Source organism: Capsella rubella, unplaced genomic scaffold, assembly GCF_000375325.1.
Source record: "Capsella rubella cultivar Monte Gargano unplaced genomic scaffold, Caprub1_0 scaffold_4, whole genome shotgun sequence".
NCBI lineage: Eukaryota > Viridiplantae > Streptophyta > Magnoliopsida > Brassicales > Brassicaceae > Capsella > Capsella rubella.
In genome coordinates, this window is record NW_006238920.1 from 7,487,832 (window position 1) to 7,508,392 (window position 20,561).

Consider the following 20,561-nt stretch of genomic DNA (forward strand, 5'->3'; position numbering starts at 1 on the left):
ATGGTTATAAGAAATCAAGCTAAAGAAACCATCTTCATTCTTTTACTTTGGATGTTTGTTTCTTTCTCACATATTTATGTATATTTAATTTATTTTCAAAAGTATGTAATTTTTTAACAAAATAAAATTTTTATTATATAATTATCAAACCAATTTGTAAGACATTCTTTTAAGAATAATGATCCTTATATTTAGTTTGTGATTCAACATGTAATAATACAAAGAACATTATAATTTGTTTTAACTTTGATTTTTATACTTGATTTCCTATCTAAAAAACAATTTGATATTCCATTTTTTATCTATTATATATACTACAAGGATGAAAAATATAATTAAACCTAGAAATATAACTTAAATTAAGAGGAATATAAAAAGAGATTAAAAATATAATTATTTCTTGGGAATTTTTAAGGTTTCACTCTCTCCTTATTTGTCCATTTAGCATTTATTTTTTAATTATAATATTTATTTTTAATTAAACCAAATATCTAACACATTTAGTCATATACTTGAATTCTTACTTGAAATCCACACTTTACTATTAAATTGTAACTTAAATTATATAACCTTTCAATTGACTATTTGTTTCCTCCATTTAACTTCAATTAACACACTATAAAATATAATTATAACTCCTCTGATTTAATTATTTTAGAATTGTAACTTCCATCATATTTTATCCTATAAATACTCATTTTTACATCCTCCTCCACCATATCTGATATTCTCAATATTTTCTTTGTTTAGTTTTTAATGTTCTTGCATGGGTTGAAAGCTCAATTAAGATATCATTGTAAGAGTTTGATTATATATTTGGTTAAAACTTTTGTTTTCAATTATATTTCTTCTTTATTTTATGTACTTCTTCATTTTTTCATTGTTTTTATACTATTAAATGCATAATACATATGTATAATAATATTTTATGGCTATAAGGAAATTACTTTATCGATGGGATTCAAAAATATTGATTTCTGACCATCGCACCATAAGAAAATCAAGCTAAATAAACCATTTTCATTGTTTTACTTTATATGTTTTTTTCTTTCTCACATATTCATGTATATTTATTTTATTTTCAAAGTATGTAATTATTTTAACAAAATATTTTTTTGTTATATTCAAACCAATTTGTAAGACATTGAAATAAATAAAATCTTATACACAAATAAAGGTAATTTTTGTGTATATTTATAAGTTTACACACATATTTGGATAAATTTCAACATTTTTAGTGGTTGTTTTGACAAAGTTTGAAAAGGAGGTAAATTTAAAAAGTGGCATTTTTAAAGGGGTATTTTTAAAATTCTCCCAATATCATTCTTATTTTATCATTAACAATATTATTGTTTTATCAAAAAATACTTAAAAGTACTAAAAAAATTACTATCAAAATTGATTAATTGAACAATTAATCAACGAATAAATTCAAAAGATATGGATGTATGCTTCTATTGTATGATTTAAATAAATAACATGTAAAAATAACATAAGCATTAAAATTTATTTACTCTATTTTTTCAGTAATAATAAATTAAAATAATTAAATAAATATACAACAACCCGCGCATATGCGCGGGATATTACCTAGTATTGCTTTTAAAAACACAGATTGGATAATATGTTATAACTTTTTTTGATAAATGGATATTTTTCTTTTTTATAATTTAAAATCTCAAGTTTTTAATTATAATTTAAAATCTCAATTTTTTAATTATAATTTAAAATCTCAAGTTTTTAATTACTAATTAACTATTGCAACAATTTCCTAAATATGATGTAAAATATTTAATAAGAATTATGCTTAATATGAAGAATTCCTTAAGTTTTAAGTTTTTTTTATATATAAATCTATTAATTAAACTAAGATCTACGCATAAAAGAACATCACTTACCAAAAGATAAAAGAATTAAAGAACAATTTTTAATTACTAATAAACTATTGGAACAATTTTATAACTATGATGTAAAATATTTTATAAGAATTATGCTTAATATGAAGAATTCCTTAAGTTTTAAGTTTTGATTTCTATCAATCAAATTAATATCTAATTTTTGCCTAAAAGAAGATAACTAACGAAAAATAAAAAGAATTAAAGAACATGTAAGTTAGATAATCTCACATCAGAGCTGTCAAATGATTCGTTTAATATCTAATTAGATTAGTCCATGCAAATACTTTTTTTGTGGACTATAACTGGTAGGTCTATAATGGATAACGTGCATGCCCAATAAAAACTATGTCCGGATAGAATACTCATGAAAACTCATTTTACTTTATCTTGTTTCTTACATATATAAGATAAAGCTAATGGTCATAAAATTATATTGTTGATTTCATAAATGATAAATTTGAATTAATAGATGTGAAACTAATAAAACAAACTAACCAATATTAAGGTTTTAATGCAAATTAATTTCGCCTCCCATTTATAATATTTTTGGAATAAACTTAATAAACATAACCATAGTATAGTAGAGAAAATAAAAAATCACTGTTGCTATTAATCTAATCAGTACATCTCATATTTTGCTATTTTATCTTCCTCCTCAACAAACTCAAACTCATCACTTACAATATTCAAAACAATGTATTAAATTTACAAACTATACAATATGTAAATAAAGCGTGGAATTCTTACCAATTTATTGAAATCCCCACAACCAAATTTTTGCACAAATAGTAGTACATTTGTTGGTAAGAGACAACTTCTATATTTGTTGAAAGCACGACTACTTATACTAAAAGATGATTATCATTCAAAAAGTTGTGATTTGATTAAGACATTACAAGCCGTTGATAATCACTCTTTAAACCAACTTGAATGATCTTTCCAATATGCTACCACATTCAAACTTCTAAATATACTATATCTAATGGTGATTATCCATTACCACCACTTTTTAATATTCAATCAAGGGATATGAGGAACTATGTTGAATTAAAGCCATTACAAGAACAAATTTGGATACAACTTAGCGGAGCTGGTGCGTGCGGTCAATAATCTATGTAAATTTGTTATGTAATTTAATAGCAGTTAAAATTTGATTTCGAAAACAAGTTTTATGGTAGAAAGAAATAAGAGTGTAGAGTTATTAATTTGTGTAAAAAGAAAAATTTCATTATATTCATCTATTAGATAATACATATAAAAAATACATATAAAATATAATTCATTAAATGTGGTAAATGTAGCTTTAAGGAATTCAACTATTTCATAAATAAATATTTTTCTTAAGAGCAAAAGAATATGCCGATAATTTTGTAAAATAAGCACTATCAAACTTGGAAATAGGAGTAGTTTGAGGTTGCTTTAAACTTCTCAAAAACACCAATAATAATTGTTTAGATAATACTCAAATATTGAGCCCATTTGAGATATGTAGATCTTGTATGAGACTAATTTATAAAATAGTAGTATTTTGTAGTCGTTGGCCCAATTCTGATTTCTCTGTGAAGTATTATCAATTTAATAATAACATTTTTTTATCAACCTTAATAATTTCATTTTTTCAATAATTTTTTCAATGTCTTAATAATAACATTGAAAAAATGAAATTATATATACACTATTGTATTTCACATAATTACTCGAATGATGCTAATTTTTTGTTTTTAATAATCCTTAAATAGTAATTTTTTTAAGTATAACACATTTATTGTTCATGTTTACATGTTTTATTATTTTGTCTCTTATATATTCAATGGTTCTTTAGTTCTCAAATCGAATATCAAAATATTACATCATAACTCTTTTTTTTTTTTTTGCAAACAAAAGATTATATCATAACTCTACTATTGCTTTAGAATATCCTAATAACTGTGTTTTTTGTGATTCTACCACACACATATATCCAGTCATCATCATGAAAATCAATGTAAAATAAAAAATGAATTACCAATAATTAGCTTCATGTGATTCTATCACACTCCAAATTATCTATTGATACAAAATCTAATCTTAAACATACTAATGTTGTAGATATTTAATTCACATATATTCAACTATTAATGTGTCAGAACTCACATATTACATTCAATTCATGATATATATAACTTTGTACAAAAACAGCTCAAGACATCATTTGTTTGAATTGATCTAATCTTATATCATTTTATAATGTGCATGTCACTCTTTCAACGAGATTTTGGTATATAACACACACATTCGCCGAGCAATAACAAAGTTGAAAGATGTTGATTAACATTGCATACCATAAATATCATTTGTTTTGGCATCGTTTATTTATATATCATTCATATATAAAATCTTATGAATCAAATTATTATAATTTAATCAATTATATGATATAATATTGGTGCTAATTAGGTTAGAGAAAGATATATATGATACTATTATGTAAACAGATTTCAAACCCACTAAACTTGTAAATTGTTGTAACTACGCTTAGGTGTTAATTGAATGCTCATTGAAAGTTTTTTTCTTTCTTAAACCATTTTTAGGCAAAGATTATATAAAAGCAAAACTAGTCAATGTTTTCGAACGCATGATCACCGATCTATAAATGTTTAAGGCATCCTATTGTTTAGTCTAGAAATCTTTTATTGGTAAAAATATTTAAGATATGTGATGGGTGGGTCATTACACTCATTAGCACCTATCAAAAGAAAAAAAAATGGAAAAACAAAGAAGCACCAACCAATAATTATGATTCTTAGAGAGTGCCACATAACATTGTGATCGGTATCTTTTTAATTCATTCAAATCCACCATTCTATGTTATAGATTACTAATCAATGGTGTGGCTATCATGGCGGTGCTCATCTACTCATGACTATATCATATGCATGATTGCAAGAGGATGTGTGGGAAAATATAGGTTCCATGATGAGTTAACTTTAATGATACATATGTAAATAACACTTGTATATTATGACATTCCTGATTCCTGAATTATACATCCTAATAATTTGTATTGGTGTGTTAATTGTTATGATCATCGTATTAACACTACATATATTGAAATACGATACAATGCGTTAATATGTATAGTGTGGATTTAATTTAGAAGTCTAGCTACTAGTTTCTTTCATTTTCCATATAAAGGTGGTGGAGTCTTATCAATTCTTTAATGTCAACTTTAGGTGAGATTCCAATAAATGGGTCATTCCAATATCATATACGACGTCATTCACTAGAAGCTGCATTGTTTCTACAAATAGGATTAATCCGAATTTTTACCATATGAGTATATAACATATTCATCGAGTAATACCATTTTGATTTTATTAAATAGAATTAATCAAGTAAATTTCGCGTTTAGATGATAACTCTTCGCGGTTACTACTAGACCGAACAAACCAAAAAACATAACACAATAATTATCAGATAAAATTTTCAATAAAATTCATTCCATTGAGATGATGATGGCAGCAATCATTAACTGCATTTTTAATTCAGATATTGGTTTATGTAAACCGTATTTAACCATTCGATACCAATCAATCAACACTTAGAAAAATATAGAGAAATCTACCGTTCAGCAAAAACTTTGTCAGGTGGACTTTTGGTAGGGACATTGGCCACGTGATTTCTACATTTCTAAATTTCCACTCTTTTGTCTCTTCTCTTTCACAATTCTCTTTCACACACACCATTCCAAACTCAGAAACACACTTTTCTCTCTTTTTATCTTTCAAAAACTCTCTCTATACAAACAACAACACTCACAAAGACTCACTCTATCATCACAAGATCTTTCTCATGGAACAAGCAGTTTCCGGATCACCAAAGCAACCCGACCCATCTCCCTCATCATCCCCATCCACTTCAGCACCACCAGTACCACCACAACAACCAAGCCGTTACGAGTCACAAAAACGCCGCGACTGGAACACGTTTCTACAGTACCTAAGAAACCACAAACCACCCTTGACGCTAGCCCGCTGCAGCGGAGCACACGTGCTCGAGTTCCTCAAGTACTTAGACCAGTTCGGGAAAACCAAAGTCCACGTGTCGACTTGTCCTTTCTTCGGACACCCGGATCCACCGTCTTCTTGCCCTTGTCCTCACAAACAAGCTTGGGGATCACTCGACGCTTTGATCGGACGGCTTAGAGCCGCCTACGAGGAAAACGGCGGACGGCCAGATACGAACCCGTTCGCTGCACGCGCCGTTAGGATTTACTTGAGGGAAGTCAAAGAGAGTCAAGCTAAGGCTCGTGGGATCCCTTACGAGAAAAAGAAACGGAAACGGAAACCCACCGTTACCTCCGTTAGATTGGATGTTGATTTAACGAGTAGTATCGCCGGAAACGACGGAAGTAACGGTGATTCTCCGGCCACCTCCGGAGCCGTACTTCCCCTAGGTTAATTATTATTATAATTAGACCTAATTTGCTTAATTATATATCTCTAAATATATAAAAACATTAAAGAAATCTTTTTATTTAGTGTAGGAGCTATATAGCTCTCTCAGTTATATTTATTTGATCATGAAAAGACATTTGTTGTTGAGTTTATATTTAGTTCAGTAAATGGACTCATTCTAGTTATTTCTTTTCAAGTTAGTGGTCCGTAGTAAACTATATATATATTACTTTTTATTTAACGCGTTTATATTCAATTTTTAATATGAGGATGATATAAATTCTGAGAATTATTTATGAAAAATATTATTTTAGATTTAAATTGTGTGAAAGTGGTAGGAGAGATATATAATTGTCGACGATGAACGAAGGAGGTGGGACGTTTTTGTCTAGAGTGTGTATATGCGTTTTCTTATATATTTTTGTTTTTTTGTGAGTACATATATAAACCCAAATATATATATACGTTGATGTTTATTTTGTATCTATTTGATCATTATTAGGTTGAAGAGCAGCTTTCACTCTTAGCTTATACATAGTTTTGATATTCGTCGCACATATTTTTTGTATCTATCTGATATGTCCTATATTCTTAAATCGATTTCGTGACAAATCATCCAATTATTCAAAGCAATAAATAGTGACACGAGCGATGCATCTCTTTTACATTTCCCTTTACTTGTTTTTGTTTATAATGTTTTTTTTATGAGAGTGAAGTAATTAGTAAAAGTAAGGTATATTAAAATGGATATATGTCAATTATATTGCTTTCATTTGATCATGCATCTTCATGGATTATCTTTTTTAAGTTCATGTAGCTATAGCGTTCGAAAAATATGTCCTTTGTCGATCTTATCTTTTTGTTATTATGATGAATGTTTAAGGATATATCTACATATGTGAATGTGAATACATATTACATACACAAAGACAAACGTGTACATATTTATATAAATAGGGTTGGAAAGATGATATAACCTCAGAGGATGAAGATGTTGGCTACTATTTTCCGACCGACATGAGGCCACTTCTGGTCTTAAAGTACGTGCAAAATGTTTCTACACGTGTGTTTTCACCATGTACGTTTTTAAGTTTAAACCTGTCAGGTGTGTTTGCTTGCGTCAGTGGTCTGGTCTGTCTCAAGAAATAAGTGTTTTTTTCTTCTCATTAGTTACAATTCCACATAATTAAACCGGTTTCTTCTTTCAGGTTACTGAACTTTTTGGAATAGTGTCTTTAGATTCACTGGTTAATGTAGTAAATTTTATACTATTGCTTTAAAGTTTCAACTAAAATTTTAATTTTAAAAGGGTGTCTTAGATTCGTGGATAGAGGTCACTCACCATTTTTTTGTTAAACGGGAGAGTATTTTATTTAAAGAAAATAAACTAATTACAATCGAACTCAGTTCTATTAACGTTTAAAGAAAAATTATATGGTAGCTAAGCGTTTGGTAGGGACCTAGAGTCATTATCGATAAATTGGAGCTTAGGACCATTAGTTAAGTACTCCTTCTATTCCTTATTAATCCATTTTGTAGGAAATATTTAAAAAGATACATATTTTTAGGTTTTGTTTGTACTTAGCAAATGTTAAGCTAAGATATGGCTTAAGATACCACCATGATTTCCTAATTACTTGAAGAAACTGTTTCCAAATATCATCGCTAGCTAGTCCTATCATTTGTAATTTACCTTCAACTAATGTCTCCAAAATGTGGCTTAGTTTTGTGAACACAAAACTTCTAAAATCCAGACCTGTAAGTTGTAACATCATAATCATGTGTTACACAACAACTGCAATAGGGCAGACAAATTACGTGCTCTTTCTCTTCGCTTATCCAATTTTAAAGTAACAAGTATTTCGTATTAGATCAAACGACCATTAATTTATATTAGCATCATGATTATTTTGATTATATTTTCCAATATAAGATAATAAATACAATCCCTAAATAAGACCTTTAAAATATATCCTCAACTCGAGTATTTGACCTCTATAAATGTAAGTAAGACACTATCACAACACACTAGAATGTTGAGTATTAAGAGGATGCTGCAATGGAGAAGGCGGGTGTTGAGAGAGACCATCAGATGCTCCATTTGCCTGAAAATGTATATTTGGGTGATGTTAAACATATACGTCACTGGTAGAGAAGACCAAAAAAATAACGTTCAAACGAAAAAAAGAAATGTAAAAGCGCCATCTTAGTATCGATCATTAGCGTTGAAGTCAGTCCATTTTGTGTTAACAACAAAATCTCACTAACCAACGGGAGAGTTATACAAGTTTGACAATAATTACTACACAGTATGGACATAACGTTTCCCTAAGAGCTAGCTTTTTGGGCGAGAGAGCTGACATATCTCTAAGACATCAGTCTAGTATGTAAGACAATCATTACAAACAATTAGGTTCCAATCTTCTCATTCTCCATAATAATGGTAAAAGTATGAGAAGTCTAAACAGATAATATCGTAAAGCTACTAGTTTATATCATGTATACCTCGTGAGAACCATTAGCTTCAGGGTATAGCCGACCTTGGCCTCCATACATATCATCTGTGTTTCCATTACTTGCAGCCAATCCAGGGCCTAACATTAGAAGAAAATTCATGCTATAAGCTGGTTATGCAGGTAAGAACATTTAAACCAATAGCTTCAAATCATTGATTGATCAGTATATATATATACCCTGAGCTCTACTTTGAAGATGATGAAAAAGCTAGAAAATTACTTGGGTTTGGAGCTGTCTCAGCAGCTTCTCTAGCTTTGGTCTCCAGATTAATCAATTCTTCCTGACGTTTCACAATCTCACGGTTTAAGTGATCGATAGTCTTTTCCATACCGCGCTCATGATAAAGGTTACTTGCTCGTGTCTTCTTCTCAAGCTCAAGAGCAGCCCTGTTTCATATCCCAAACCCCAAACAATTCATTACTACTCTCTAAACATCCAAATACACCACCTCAAAACTATCAAAACCATCATATGAGTGATGTACACACTACATAAACGAATCCAACATTCCCATAATCTCACTTAGTTCCAAACAAAATCAACAGAGAGAATTCAAAATTTTCACCTTCCTTTACTAATCTCTCCTCGTAGAACCTCAATCTCCGCCTTAACCTCAACGGCTCGATCCGAATTCGGTTTAGCCTTAACCATCTCACCATCAAGCATAGCAAGCTCTGTAGTTAACTCTTGCCTATCAGTAGCTAACCTCTGTACATCCGACCTAACCCGAGCAAGCTCCAATCCGAGTCCATCGATCACACGAGCCTCCGCTTCCATCCTCAACGCATTCTGATAAACCTCGCGGACCTTAGCTTCTCCGTCCGCTTTAACTTTAGCAGCGGTTTCGAGAAGATGTTCGAGCTCACGCTTGGCCAAATTGAGCTGGTCTTTGAGCCCAAGGTGTGCCACAGCTAGACGTTTGTTGTCGTTGTGAAGAGATTGGATTTCACGGTGTTGGATTGCGATTCGATCCTCGAGGATTAAGGATCGAGCTCGATTTCGATCGGATTCGATTAACTGAGATTCTATTAGTCTTGATGATGATGAAGTTGACACCGCCGATGATGGAAGATAACGGTCTCGTCCGGCCATAGTTTCCGATCTCCGATTATCTTCTCCGGTCTGCGAATATTTATTTATTTCTTCCCTAACTGAATTGAATTTATCGTTCTTTCTCAAAATCTTTTTTTAATATGAGTTCGTTGTTAACATAAGCCGTATGCTTGATGAAGCCCACTTGGCTCTTTCTAAGCCCAAAATAAAAACCTAGATTTGTTGGGCTTAGAAAGGTAGGTGTTTGATCAGAGGTTTTATTGGGCCAAGAATATTGGGGATTTATATTTGGAAAATCCAGTGGGTGAGGAATTTAAGTTTAGATTAGTAAAAGGATTAAATTTTGACTACAAGATAAAACAAGAACAATTGAATTATTAATTATTGAATACTTAGTTTCTAAATACATTTGAAGGTATTTATTGATTTTTATATTTTAATTGAGTTAGAAATCCATAAAAAATCATGTACTTTTAGTTTTTTTATTTTAAAATCTTTGTTGAAATCAAGTGGTTAATTAGTCTATTAATTTCTAAATACTAGCATCATATGACATTTTATTGACACTAAAAAAGAATAGCTTAAGGAAAAGGTAGAAAAAAAAAGTTGAAGATGTATGCATAATTTTTAATTCTATTTTGTATTTTTTTTTTAAGTCATTGATTTATTTCATTCAAATGATTATATTGGTTGGCTCCTACTACCAGTGTCTTAAGATAATATCATAAACAAAAATCAATATTCATCGTCAAATTCTAAAAATATTATTCTCTCGCTTATTGAGGGTTCAAACGTGATTAAACAAACAATGTGTATTCATTTTTCAGTAGAGATAATGAAATTGGTATTAGCTTGGAAACAAACGAGCTTGCTTTTTTTATGTATTAGAGTAAGTGAGGAGATATAATCGCTGTTAGCAACATATTCTATCCAGCAACAATTTAAACATGTTCCAGACTTTTGATTATATTTGGTTCGAGAGCTAAGATATGTATTAGCAACTGATCTCATTTAGTCATGCTCTTACATATCATGATTAATTAGAGCAACATTTGATTTTCGTTTACGTAATTAATTGAAAACAATATTGATAACAAGGTTAAACGTTATAAGATACTCAAGAAGAAGAAAAAAAATCATGATTTTCAATACTAATTTATGCATATAATTAATTGTACAATGCAACTACAACAAAGAAAATATAATGAAAAAACCACTTGATTTTTTAAAAATAACATTCAAGGGGTTTAGCTAATTTTTAGATTTCCTAAATCCAAAAATAAAAAATAAAAATAAATCATGTGTAGATTCTAGATTTTAAAAATCCTTACCGAAATCAAGTGATTAGTTTATTAAATTCTAAAACTAGTTAAAATCATGTGTTGAAAATCTATATTAGGGGGTTCATGTAATTTTACCTAATTTATAAATCCAAAGCAAAATTATGGCCTTATAGTGCTTTTTTTTAAAATGTTTTAGCTATAGAGAAATCTTTGGATAAACTAGTTTAAAATCCATATATGTCTAATTTCACAATGAAGATAAAAACCGATCATATAACTGATATACTGAGAACTACTAATAGAGTTTTAAAAAAATAAGAAGATGAGTGAGGCGGCAAAGAAGTAGATAGCTAAAGTCCAAATCTACGGATTAGCACGAAAGCTCTCTCTGATGTAATATCAGAATGCTTCTTTTTGTTTCCTTACAGAATCTTACAGTTCACTCAGACATTATTATTAAATTCCGACATAAACAGAAACAAAGTACTCATCTCTTTCACTCTCACTCATTCAACTACTAATAAGCAAAAAACCCTCAGGTCTTTTTATTTTTTTTTGTTTTCTTCTCACCTCTTCAACAACAACACAGAAGAGACTTTAATAAAAACAAAATTTACTGGAACTGAACTCAGTCAAACATTGCTTCTTGTCTCCCCCCACCGTTTCCAAAGATTTATAAATTTGTTTTTATTTTTATTTTTTGGGTAAGTAATGAAGAAGAAAATTAAAAAAAAACGTAGAAACAAAAAGATTAGCAAATACCGAGAACCGAATCTTCCATGTCATCTGAAAGGAGCATTTAATGATGGTGCATCGAGTCTCACATGCTTATTTTTCTCCGAGGTGCTCCCAAAGATGTCTGTTCTCTCTTCTTCTTATTTAGTTTTATGTAATTTAAGAGAATTATTTACTTCTTCTTCTTCCTTATGAATGAATCTATAATACATTTAGCAAGAAGAACCACTTCCCAATGTGACAGTTCTAAATTTCTAAAATACTATATCTCTTCATTAGCACCTAAACTATTTATTCCTCCTCCTCTATAGAGTGGTCCTATTATACGTTTTACTTTAATCTTCTATATATCCTGTAATCTCTAGTATGCAAGAAAATACTCTTCCTCTACTTAAGTATTTATAGAGTTTATGATGTTAATTAGGCTCAAATTATATATATACTCGGACTGAATAGTTACAAATTTCGTGGGTTTTATATAAAAAAGCAAAAGCATGTTTAATTGAGTATTTGACACTTCAGATCTTACCGTAAATACTGAAAATTCAGGTAAAAATTCATCCATTGAAGATCTTGGCAATCATATCGAAAGAGTAGTAATTTTTATAGAATCATTCATTGGATTGATTAGGAAATTAACAATTTCAACAGAAATATATATAGTTGACTGTTGGCTTGTAGCATTATTTATAGGGGTTGATTGTGATTTGGACTTATATAGTTTGAACCACGTTTATAAGATTAATTCAAATATGTTGGCAAATCTTGAGATGCATGGTAGTATTTTAATAGAAGTTGATGATAACAATTTGGAGGGGCTAGAAGACAATTCTAGATAAATCTGATAGATGAATCATACATTAATTGTGGGTGCCTAACACATCCAAGTTGATAATTCTTTGTGTATAAAACTACGTACTCATTAATTAATATAGATGATATAACATATGCTATCTAGCGAATAAGTTTGTAGGGATTATTGTGGGCGATGGTCACAAACTAGTCAAATGGTTTTTTCATTGCATGTCCCCGCTATTTTGGGGTTTAAAAACATTCCTTAGATGCATCACATGAATTTGATAATATTATTAAGAATCATAACCACTTTCTAACACTATAGTTTCTAGGGTTATGGAGTATGTTTTTCTTGGTATAGATGATAATAATTTTCTTTTTTATTTTAAGTTAAAAGGTTTAGATTCTTTACGTTAAGATAGTGGTCAACTTAGGTCGGAAATCAAGTTTTTGCTGGACGCACATATATATATTTTAGCCATCGTAGATTTTACATATATATATGGGCAACTATTAGAATATTTTTATCATTTTTGTTGTAAAGAAGCTGTAAATTAGTAATTAGTAAGATAAATTAGATATTGTAAAAAGTGGAATTAATTGAGGTAAAAAGAGAGGAGTTGATCACTTGGGAAAGAGTGGATTAGAAAGCTTGGACTCATGTGGAATTCATTAAATGTGATGGTTGAAACTTCTCTTAAGGGCTTTTATCAAAAAACCATTTATTTTAAGAATCTCTTCAGACATTAATTAGGGTTTTTCTTTTAAAAAGACACTCTAATTAGCCTTGTGTCGGATCTCGTTTTGTGGGTCTTGCATTAATTTCCTCTGGATTTATGTTGTTATTTTAATTATATTCACACAATGGACTCTTACTAAATTAATCCCTCTCAAGATCAATAATAGTGTAGTTAGAAATGATGCATGTATGTATGTATCTTCGATCTCCTCATAGTATAAGTAACATCGTTGATGGTTTATAATTATACCCGTCTTCTTATAGATACACGTACATAAATACAGAAACTACAAAATATGTGATGTTGTGAACCAACCATGATTGTTTAGTGATTGACAAGTCGTCATGTTTAGTAATTAAGACTATGTACATATAAAATCTCATCTACTATATTATCTTCTTGACCATTATACACGAATACACGTGTTACGTATACTTTGATTAATTAACATGCGTTTAGATTTTTATTAAACATAGACAAGACTTCTTCGGAGAGGAAAGTTAAAAGAAAAACTCTTATCTAACATAACCACGTAAAAAAGATATTTAACTATATATTGTAAAATATAAATATATATTTGTTTATAAGAAATTGGTTTGTTTCTATTTGCTCTAACCAAAAATTAGAATTTTCTGTTGTCGGAAAAATGATTAATATTTTTTGTCGTCTTTAGTCAAATATTAAACTTAAAGTTATACAACTTAGATTAAGTGCTAATACTATTGCTTGATGCCCATATTTTCCTTGGATCAGTTTTATGCTTTCGGAAAATAAAAAGATTAGTGAACAAATATATTTACAAATGAAATTTGTATTTTTATATACACAACGTCCACAAGGTGAAAATGCCGTTAATGAACAAAATTAAAATTGTGTAAAATACTGCTCAACACAGTCGAATTTATTATTTCTCTTGAGCAAGATAGATCTTATATATTGTTTTTGGTACGTAGGTAGACAGAAGTCATATGGGACTTTTGGCTAGAAAATCGAAGAAAAAAAGTGCACAAATACTTGTTCTTCTTGGATTCAAAAAGGTGTTAGGTCTTTGAATACTGTGTAAAGAGAAACTACATCTACAACTTTTGGACGTTAATTAGGTTTTTAGGTTGTTCAAAACGATGTTCAACGTCTGTCTTGTTGTGCGATTTTTTATGGATTAATTAATTATTACTCATCATCTCCCATAATATTAATCACACCTCTAAACTTCACATCCATATTGTTAACCATGTCATTCAAGTCCTTTGTAAAGTTTAACGGAATTTAAATTTGTATACTTCACATCTATCACACTCATACCGTTTTCATAATATTTAATTATGTCGTTTTTCACACGAATTAGAGGTATGATATTCATATTATTTTGTTCTGAAATTCTACTTTTTACATGTACATCAATCTTAATTGATAAATTTAACTATAAGAATTAAGCTTGTATATATAAGGACTTCTCGGTGTAATAATGTGGAGACATGAAATCTTGTTTTCAAGCCAATGGTAAAAGCAAGACAACTTTTTTGACTGCTATTGTGCAACAAAACCTATGTTTTGCTAGAAATGTGTGAAACCACACACTCATTCGTTAATGCTAAGATAAAACATTAATTTCATTTTTTGTGGTGCCAAGAAAAAACCATTAGTCTGATATTATCTTCTTTAAAGTAAACTAAAGAATTGAGGCGTACGTTTACCATGGTTTTTTGTCTTACTTTGGTATTAGTTAAAAATAAGACAAAATGTTTATTATCAGTTTGGTTTTAAAATTTGGCTCTCTCCATAATCCAATAAAAACAAATGTTACTTTTTACGCATCGAAGTCGCTGACCTAAGATGCTTCGCAGAGATTCTGTCCTGAGTTCTTAATTCAGACCATCTTGTTTTAATTAATCAATGTCTTGCCATGAAAACACGAGCCTAGCTAGCTCCCTGGCCAACATTATTATTCTCATAATCACATTACAAAAAGATTAAAATAGTGTTGAGTTTTAATAACTATAGTGTGTGTGAAGGAGAGATTGGTTGAAGTTTTGATGTGAATGTCTTTTCAAGGCAACAAACATTCACGTTGGAGGCCATTTCTAAACGAGTCTCGGTCCTAATTAGGGTTTCACGTCATTCTCACTGCTTCCATAGCATAGTGTATTATCCTAACATTACCCACTCTCTCTCTCCTAATATTCTTTTCATATTTTTTTTATAGTTAATTGCCTAACCAACTTTTTTGTTTCGTTTTCCTTTTGAGTTAGAAGAAGTCAAATATGAATTTTTGTTTTTCAAACCATGTAATTTTATTTGTTTTGGGGTGTCAAGAAGGTAACAATTATTATTTTATATTACAAAAATATAGAGCTAAAATTATTCATATATCATCTAAACTTCTATTAAAACCTATGTATCTTTAGGTTGAGATGATCTCAATTAGATGTGGTTCAGAAGGTGTTTTTAAACTCATTCATGAGTGTGGTGATCTTTTTAGTCAAGGAGAATCACGATCGTTTAGCTTGAACCAAGTCGATCATTACAAATTTGTAATAAATCCTCTTGTTTTGCTTTCTCACTTCCTTAAGCATTCGAAATCTTGAATTTGTAACATCATCAAGTTAGTTCTTGTGTACCCTCTAAACATACACACGATCATAATGAATTGTAAAAATCATAGTATATTTCTTCTTGTTGTTAAAATTTTTATAATTATAACACAACCTAATGAATATCTTTCTTTGTAATGCACCCATCTCACTCTCCTCGACCTTTGTAATTTAAAAAAAGAGAGAAGATTAAGACATCGAGAGACTAGAATAAACATAAACAAATAAAGATAATTATAAGAGAGGTTAGTAAATGGTACGACTGTCGTGTGTGTTAAACAAAGAAGAGAAGAGTCAAAGGACAACGTGGGGAAACTTCTCATACTGCATCGGACGCCAACCTATCACGCGCCTTTGCGGTGCTCACTCACTTCCACCATGCATCTTTCTTTTCTTCTTCTCTCAAGGTCAGAAACGTCATTGCGTTAATGTGTACATATCAATCTTATAGTCCAAATTAAGGATCTATACACACTGTTATGATGCTGTAAATATAATGAAATAGTATACTAAATCTCTTAAATACTGAAGACCCTATCTTTTTCTAGATAATCTCAACTTTGAAGAAAAATACATAGTATTATGCTTTTCTTTCTTTCAAGTTACAAATTAGAGTTTCAAGACAAAGTTATACACTATAGTATTTTATGATTGGTTTTTCTCTCAATAGTTAATTAATTACCGAGCTTTGAGTCTTCTTTAGACACCAAATTGGGTAACATGATAAAGAAAAAAGTATTACTAGAATTAGACGAATTAAGAATGATATACGGCTTAATAAACTATTAGAAGTATAAGATTAAATAACAAATCGATGTAATTGTAACGAGAAAAAGTATCAGTCTAAAACAAAGACGGAAAATATTAGAGAAGTTTTTATGGCTATAATTAATGAAAATACAATATAACTTGTTGTAAAACTATGGGGATAGGTGTTTTAATATTTAAGTTATAAATAAATAATGTAGTATACCATTTAAAGTTAGAATTAAATGAACACATGTGAACACCAACCTCGCTCTCTCTAGAAGAAAGCCTTTTCAAAAACCTATTATAAATACACACCTCTCAAACTCCTCTCCCTTTAACTCTAAGCTTTTCTTTCTTCCCTTCTCTAATTCTCAAAAGTACAAGAGAACTCATACTTAGTAAGGATTCCAACTCCTGTCATAGTTTAAACCGGTGTGGTCGTGATCATATATATATAGTACTAGAATATGGCCGGTCCAGGATCATCGCCATGTGCATCGTGTAAGCTTCTTCGACGACGCTGTGCAAAAGACTGCATCTTTGCACCTTATTTTCCTCCTGACGATCCTCACAAATTCGCCATTGTTCATAAGGTCTTTGGAGCAAGTAACGTTAGCAAAATGTTGCAGGTTCATCTCTTTCCCATTCCACCATAACTATATTATATATTTTGTGTGTGTGTTTTGGTTAAATGCTAAACTACTTTTATACATAGAAACATTAAATAAAAATATTTCACTCCAACAAAGCTTTATTAAGTTTCATATATTATTTTGAATTTGTTGGTTAATTATGCTTGAAAAAGGCTATATAAACATATATGAATTGTTATGTGCTACCAAGTAAGTACTTATATATAAACAAAGAATGGTTAAATGATTTGTGTAAACTGTACGTTACAGGAGCTACCGGTTCATCAAAGAGCTGACGCAGTGAATAGTCTAGTTTTCGAGGCAAACGCACGAGTGAGAGATCCAGTATATGGATGCGTAGGAGCAATCTCCTACTTACAAAACCAAGTCTCGCAGCTTCAGATGCAACTAGCAGTGGCTCAAGCCGAGATTCTTTGCATTCAGATGCAAAACGAGCCAACCTTACAGTCTCATCATCAAGTTCTTGAACTAGACCAAGACCACAAGGCTCTCTTGCTACAAAACAACAACAACAACATCAGTAACTGCAACAACAACAACAACAACAATAACAACTTAGGTTATGCCATGTCTTCCGGGCAGTTCAACTCTAACTTTGCATCTCCAAGCAGCATAATGCAAATGCAGATGCAAATGCAAATGCAAGACCCTCTTAAGCAAGAATCTCTTTGGACTTAAATTCAATAAAATTAATTTTCGTTGGTTAAAACAAAAAGGCTCAGTGAAGTTTCGACAAGTTTTACTTCTTGGCTATGTTGAAAAAAGAGAATATGGGAACAGGTTTCGTGTAAGGAAAGTAGTATAAGTCAAAAGCTTAAATGCATGCATGTGATGGTCATGAGATGTGTAGTTATTAGAAGCTTTAGGATTAGAGATCTGTTTTTTTTTTTTTTCTCTTAATTTGGTTTCGCACTTCTCATTTTTCTTTTCCCATCGTTTGAACAGTGAAAATTAGATCTAATTCCAATCCCAATTTTATTTTATTTGAAGTCTTCAAGAAATGGCTCTACCATAGTACCAACTACACTATTTTTTCAAGCAAACCGATTCACAACTTTGTCGCGTTCAAATTAAGAGGAATTTAACATGGATTTAATTATGGATTAGTTTAAAGAATTGACCAAAAAGTCTCAAATATTTTATATCTTTATTAAGCTTATGTTAATTAGTCTTACCAAAAAAAAAAACTTATGTTAATTAGTCTTAGAAGAACACATGCAAAGCCAAAAGCAACTCTACTTTTTCAAGAATCAACTTTACTATATATACTAAAAATGTAGATTTTGTTTCTACTTGCGATAAAAAAATTAAAACCTCAAGTTGCAAATCCACATTATATTCAAAAAAGGGAAATCTACATGATTCAACCTTTACAATTTGACTCACAATAGATTTATTCGACCGACCTGATTTGATTAATCATAAGCTACACGTTAGAACACAAAGTCGCCTCTACTGTTGCTTTTGTACTAATCCATTTTTATATATAGAATTTTAATTCATCAAAATTAAATTAGAAAAGAGGAGGTGGTAGTGTTGCAATTTGATTATGTTATCTATTTGCTAGTGTTCATGTGATCACTCGACGAAAAAATATATCAAAAATACTGTCTGCCTACATGGGAAAGAATCTAATAACTAAAAATAATCGATCATGTTCTTTCAAAATTTCATTTATTTTTAAAAAAATTTCAAATAACTTATAACTTGTTTTTGACGATCGTACCAAGCCAGAGAACTTATAACTGTCATACTCATAATATATGATATAATTATTGGGATAATAATACTCTATCTTTAACTTTACGCGTAACAACTTTGTTTAGTTAGGACTCTTAATAAAACTTTTTGTTGACAATACATTTCTCTTAATTTGTATAGTATATACAAAAATCAGTAAGTTAGACGCATGTATTCATCTAATTAATTACACGTAGACGTGCATGTGCTCCATGCACGTGCGCAAATTTTTATTTATTTTGGCCATGTGTGAACTGATTTTTCTTATTTGCTAAACCTAAGTTAATTTTTAACAAGAAGTAAGAGTGATTAGACAAAATAATTATGCATACAATGGCAGAACAAAGTTAAGATTTACATATAAATCCAAAGTTGTTGCCTTTAATTAATTTATGCACACCTCAACGAACTTATCTGTTGGTTGGCTACCTAACAAATGCAGGCTGTGAAATATAAGAAAACATAATAAGCGATTTTCAAATTCATGAATACATGACAGAAGCATGATAATTAATAGCTTAGGTTTGTAATTATATTATGAAACCTAAAATATTAACGTAATTAGAAACCTTATGGATATAAAATATAGTCTTTTTCTGAAGGAGTACTTTTAAAAACATTTAGACCATGCATGTAAACTGTTACTAGTAAAATACTAAGTTTTAAGTAATTGATCATCTTTATCATCTGAATATGAATGCTATATATAAGAGACATACCACAACATTATTATCATCTGAATATGAATGCTATATATAAGAGACATACCACAACACTATATATAGGAGTACTTTTAAAAACATTTAGACTGCATGTAAACTGTTACTTAGTAAAATACTAAGTTTTAAGTAATTGATCATCTTTATCATCTGAATATGAATGCTATATATAAGAGACATACCACAACATTATTATCTTAGAAATATACTATCTCAAAGTCGTGGACTATGGTCCAATTTAGAGTTTGAAAGAAGAAAAAATAATGTAGCAACCCATCGATCGGACGAAGATATATATGGAGGCCCATTACTATCAGTGTTTAGCCTTATTTTAGTCGAAGAAAGAACAAATAAAAACCATTATGGCTTCGGATTTGGTCGCTTTCACTTTTTTAAAACCTGTTTGGACTAGTGGACCACCTTCATTTTTATGACAAGATGAGTACCCGATCAAAACAAGGACGGGTCCAATTTTTTGGGGGGTCTGAGACTCTTGAGTGTCGGACACTTATCTTCCTTTACCAAGGTTCTTAAAATTAGATCAAACCGACTAGTTCGATCGGTTTGACCAAGAACCGACTCTTTTGCTAAGTCCTGATTGAGTTAAGAACCGACTTTTTTTTTTTTTTGTCAACATCAATAATACAGACT

At 30.1% G+C, this 20,561-nt stretch overlaps 3 protein-coding genes across 3 annotated transcripts; 2 read left to right on the forward strand and 1 right to left on the reverse strand.

Moving 5' to 3' along the window:
- The first annotated feature begins 5,522 nt into the window (after positions 1–5,522).
- Positions 5,523–6,570, forward strand: LOC17888583 (protein LIGHT-DEPENDENT SHORT HYPOCOTYLS 6). The gene has a single exon (XM_006294946.2). The coding sequence runs from the start codon at positions 5,730–5,732 to the stop codon at positions 6,336–6,338; it is 609 nt and encodes a 202-aa protein (XP_006295008.1). The 5' UTR covers positions 5,523–5,729; the 3' UTR covers positions 6,339–6,570.
- Positions 6,571–8,239: 1,669 nt separating this feature from the next.
- Positions 8,240–9,992, reverse strand: LOC17888368 (protein FLC EXPRESSOR). Its single transcript, XM_006294595.2, has 4 exons — positions 9,417–9,992; positions 9,071–9,237; positions 8,840–8,928; positions 8,240–8,439 (listed from the first exon to the last, which is right to left on the reverse strand). Exons 1-4 carry the CDS (start codon positions 9,941–9,943, stop codon positions 8,353–8,355), a joined length of 870 nt encoding a protein of 289 aa, XP_006294657.2. The 5' UTR covers positions 9,944–9,992; the 3' UTR covers positions 8,240–8,352.
- A 7,176-nt stretch (positions 9,993–17,168) lies between these two features.
- On the forward strand, positions 17,169–18,428 carry LOC17889683 (LOB domain-containing protein 12). Its single transcript, XM_006296309.2, has 2 exons — positions 17,169–17,427; positions 17,701–18,428. The coding sequence occupies exons 1-2, from the start codon at positions 17,266–17,268 to the stop codon at positions 18,127–18,129; spliced, it is 591 nt and encodes a 196-aa protein (XP_006296371.1). The 5' UTR covers positions 17,169–17,265; the 3' UTR covers positions 18,130–18,428.
- Positions 18,429–20,561: the final 2,133 nt, after the last annotated feature.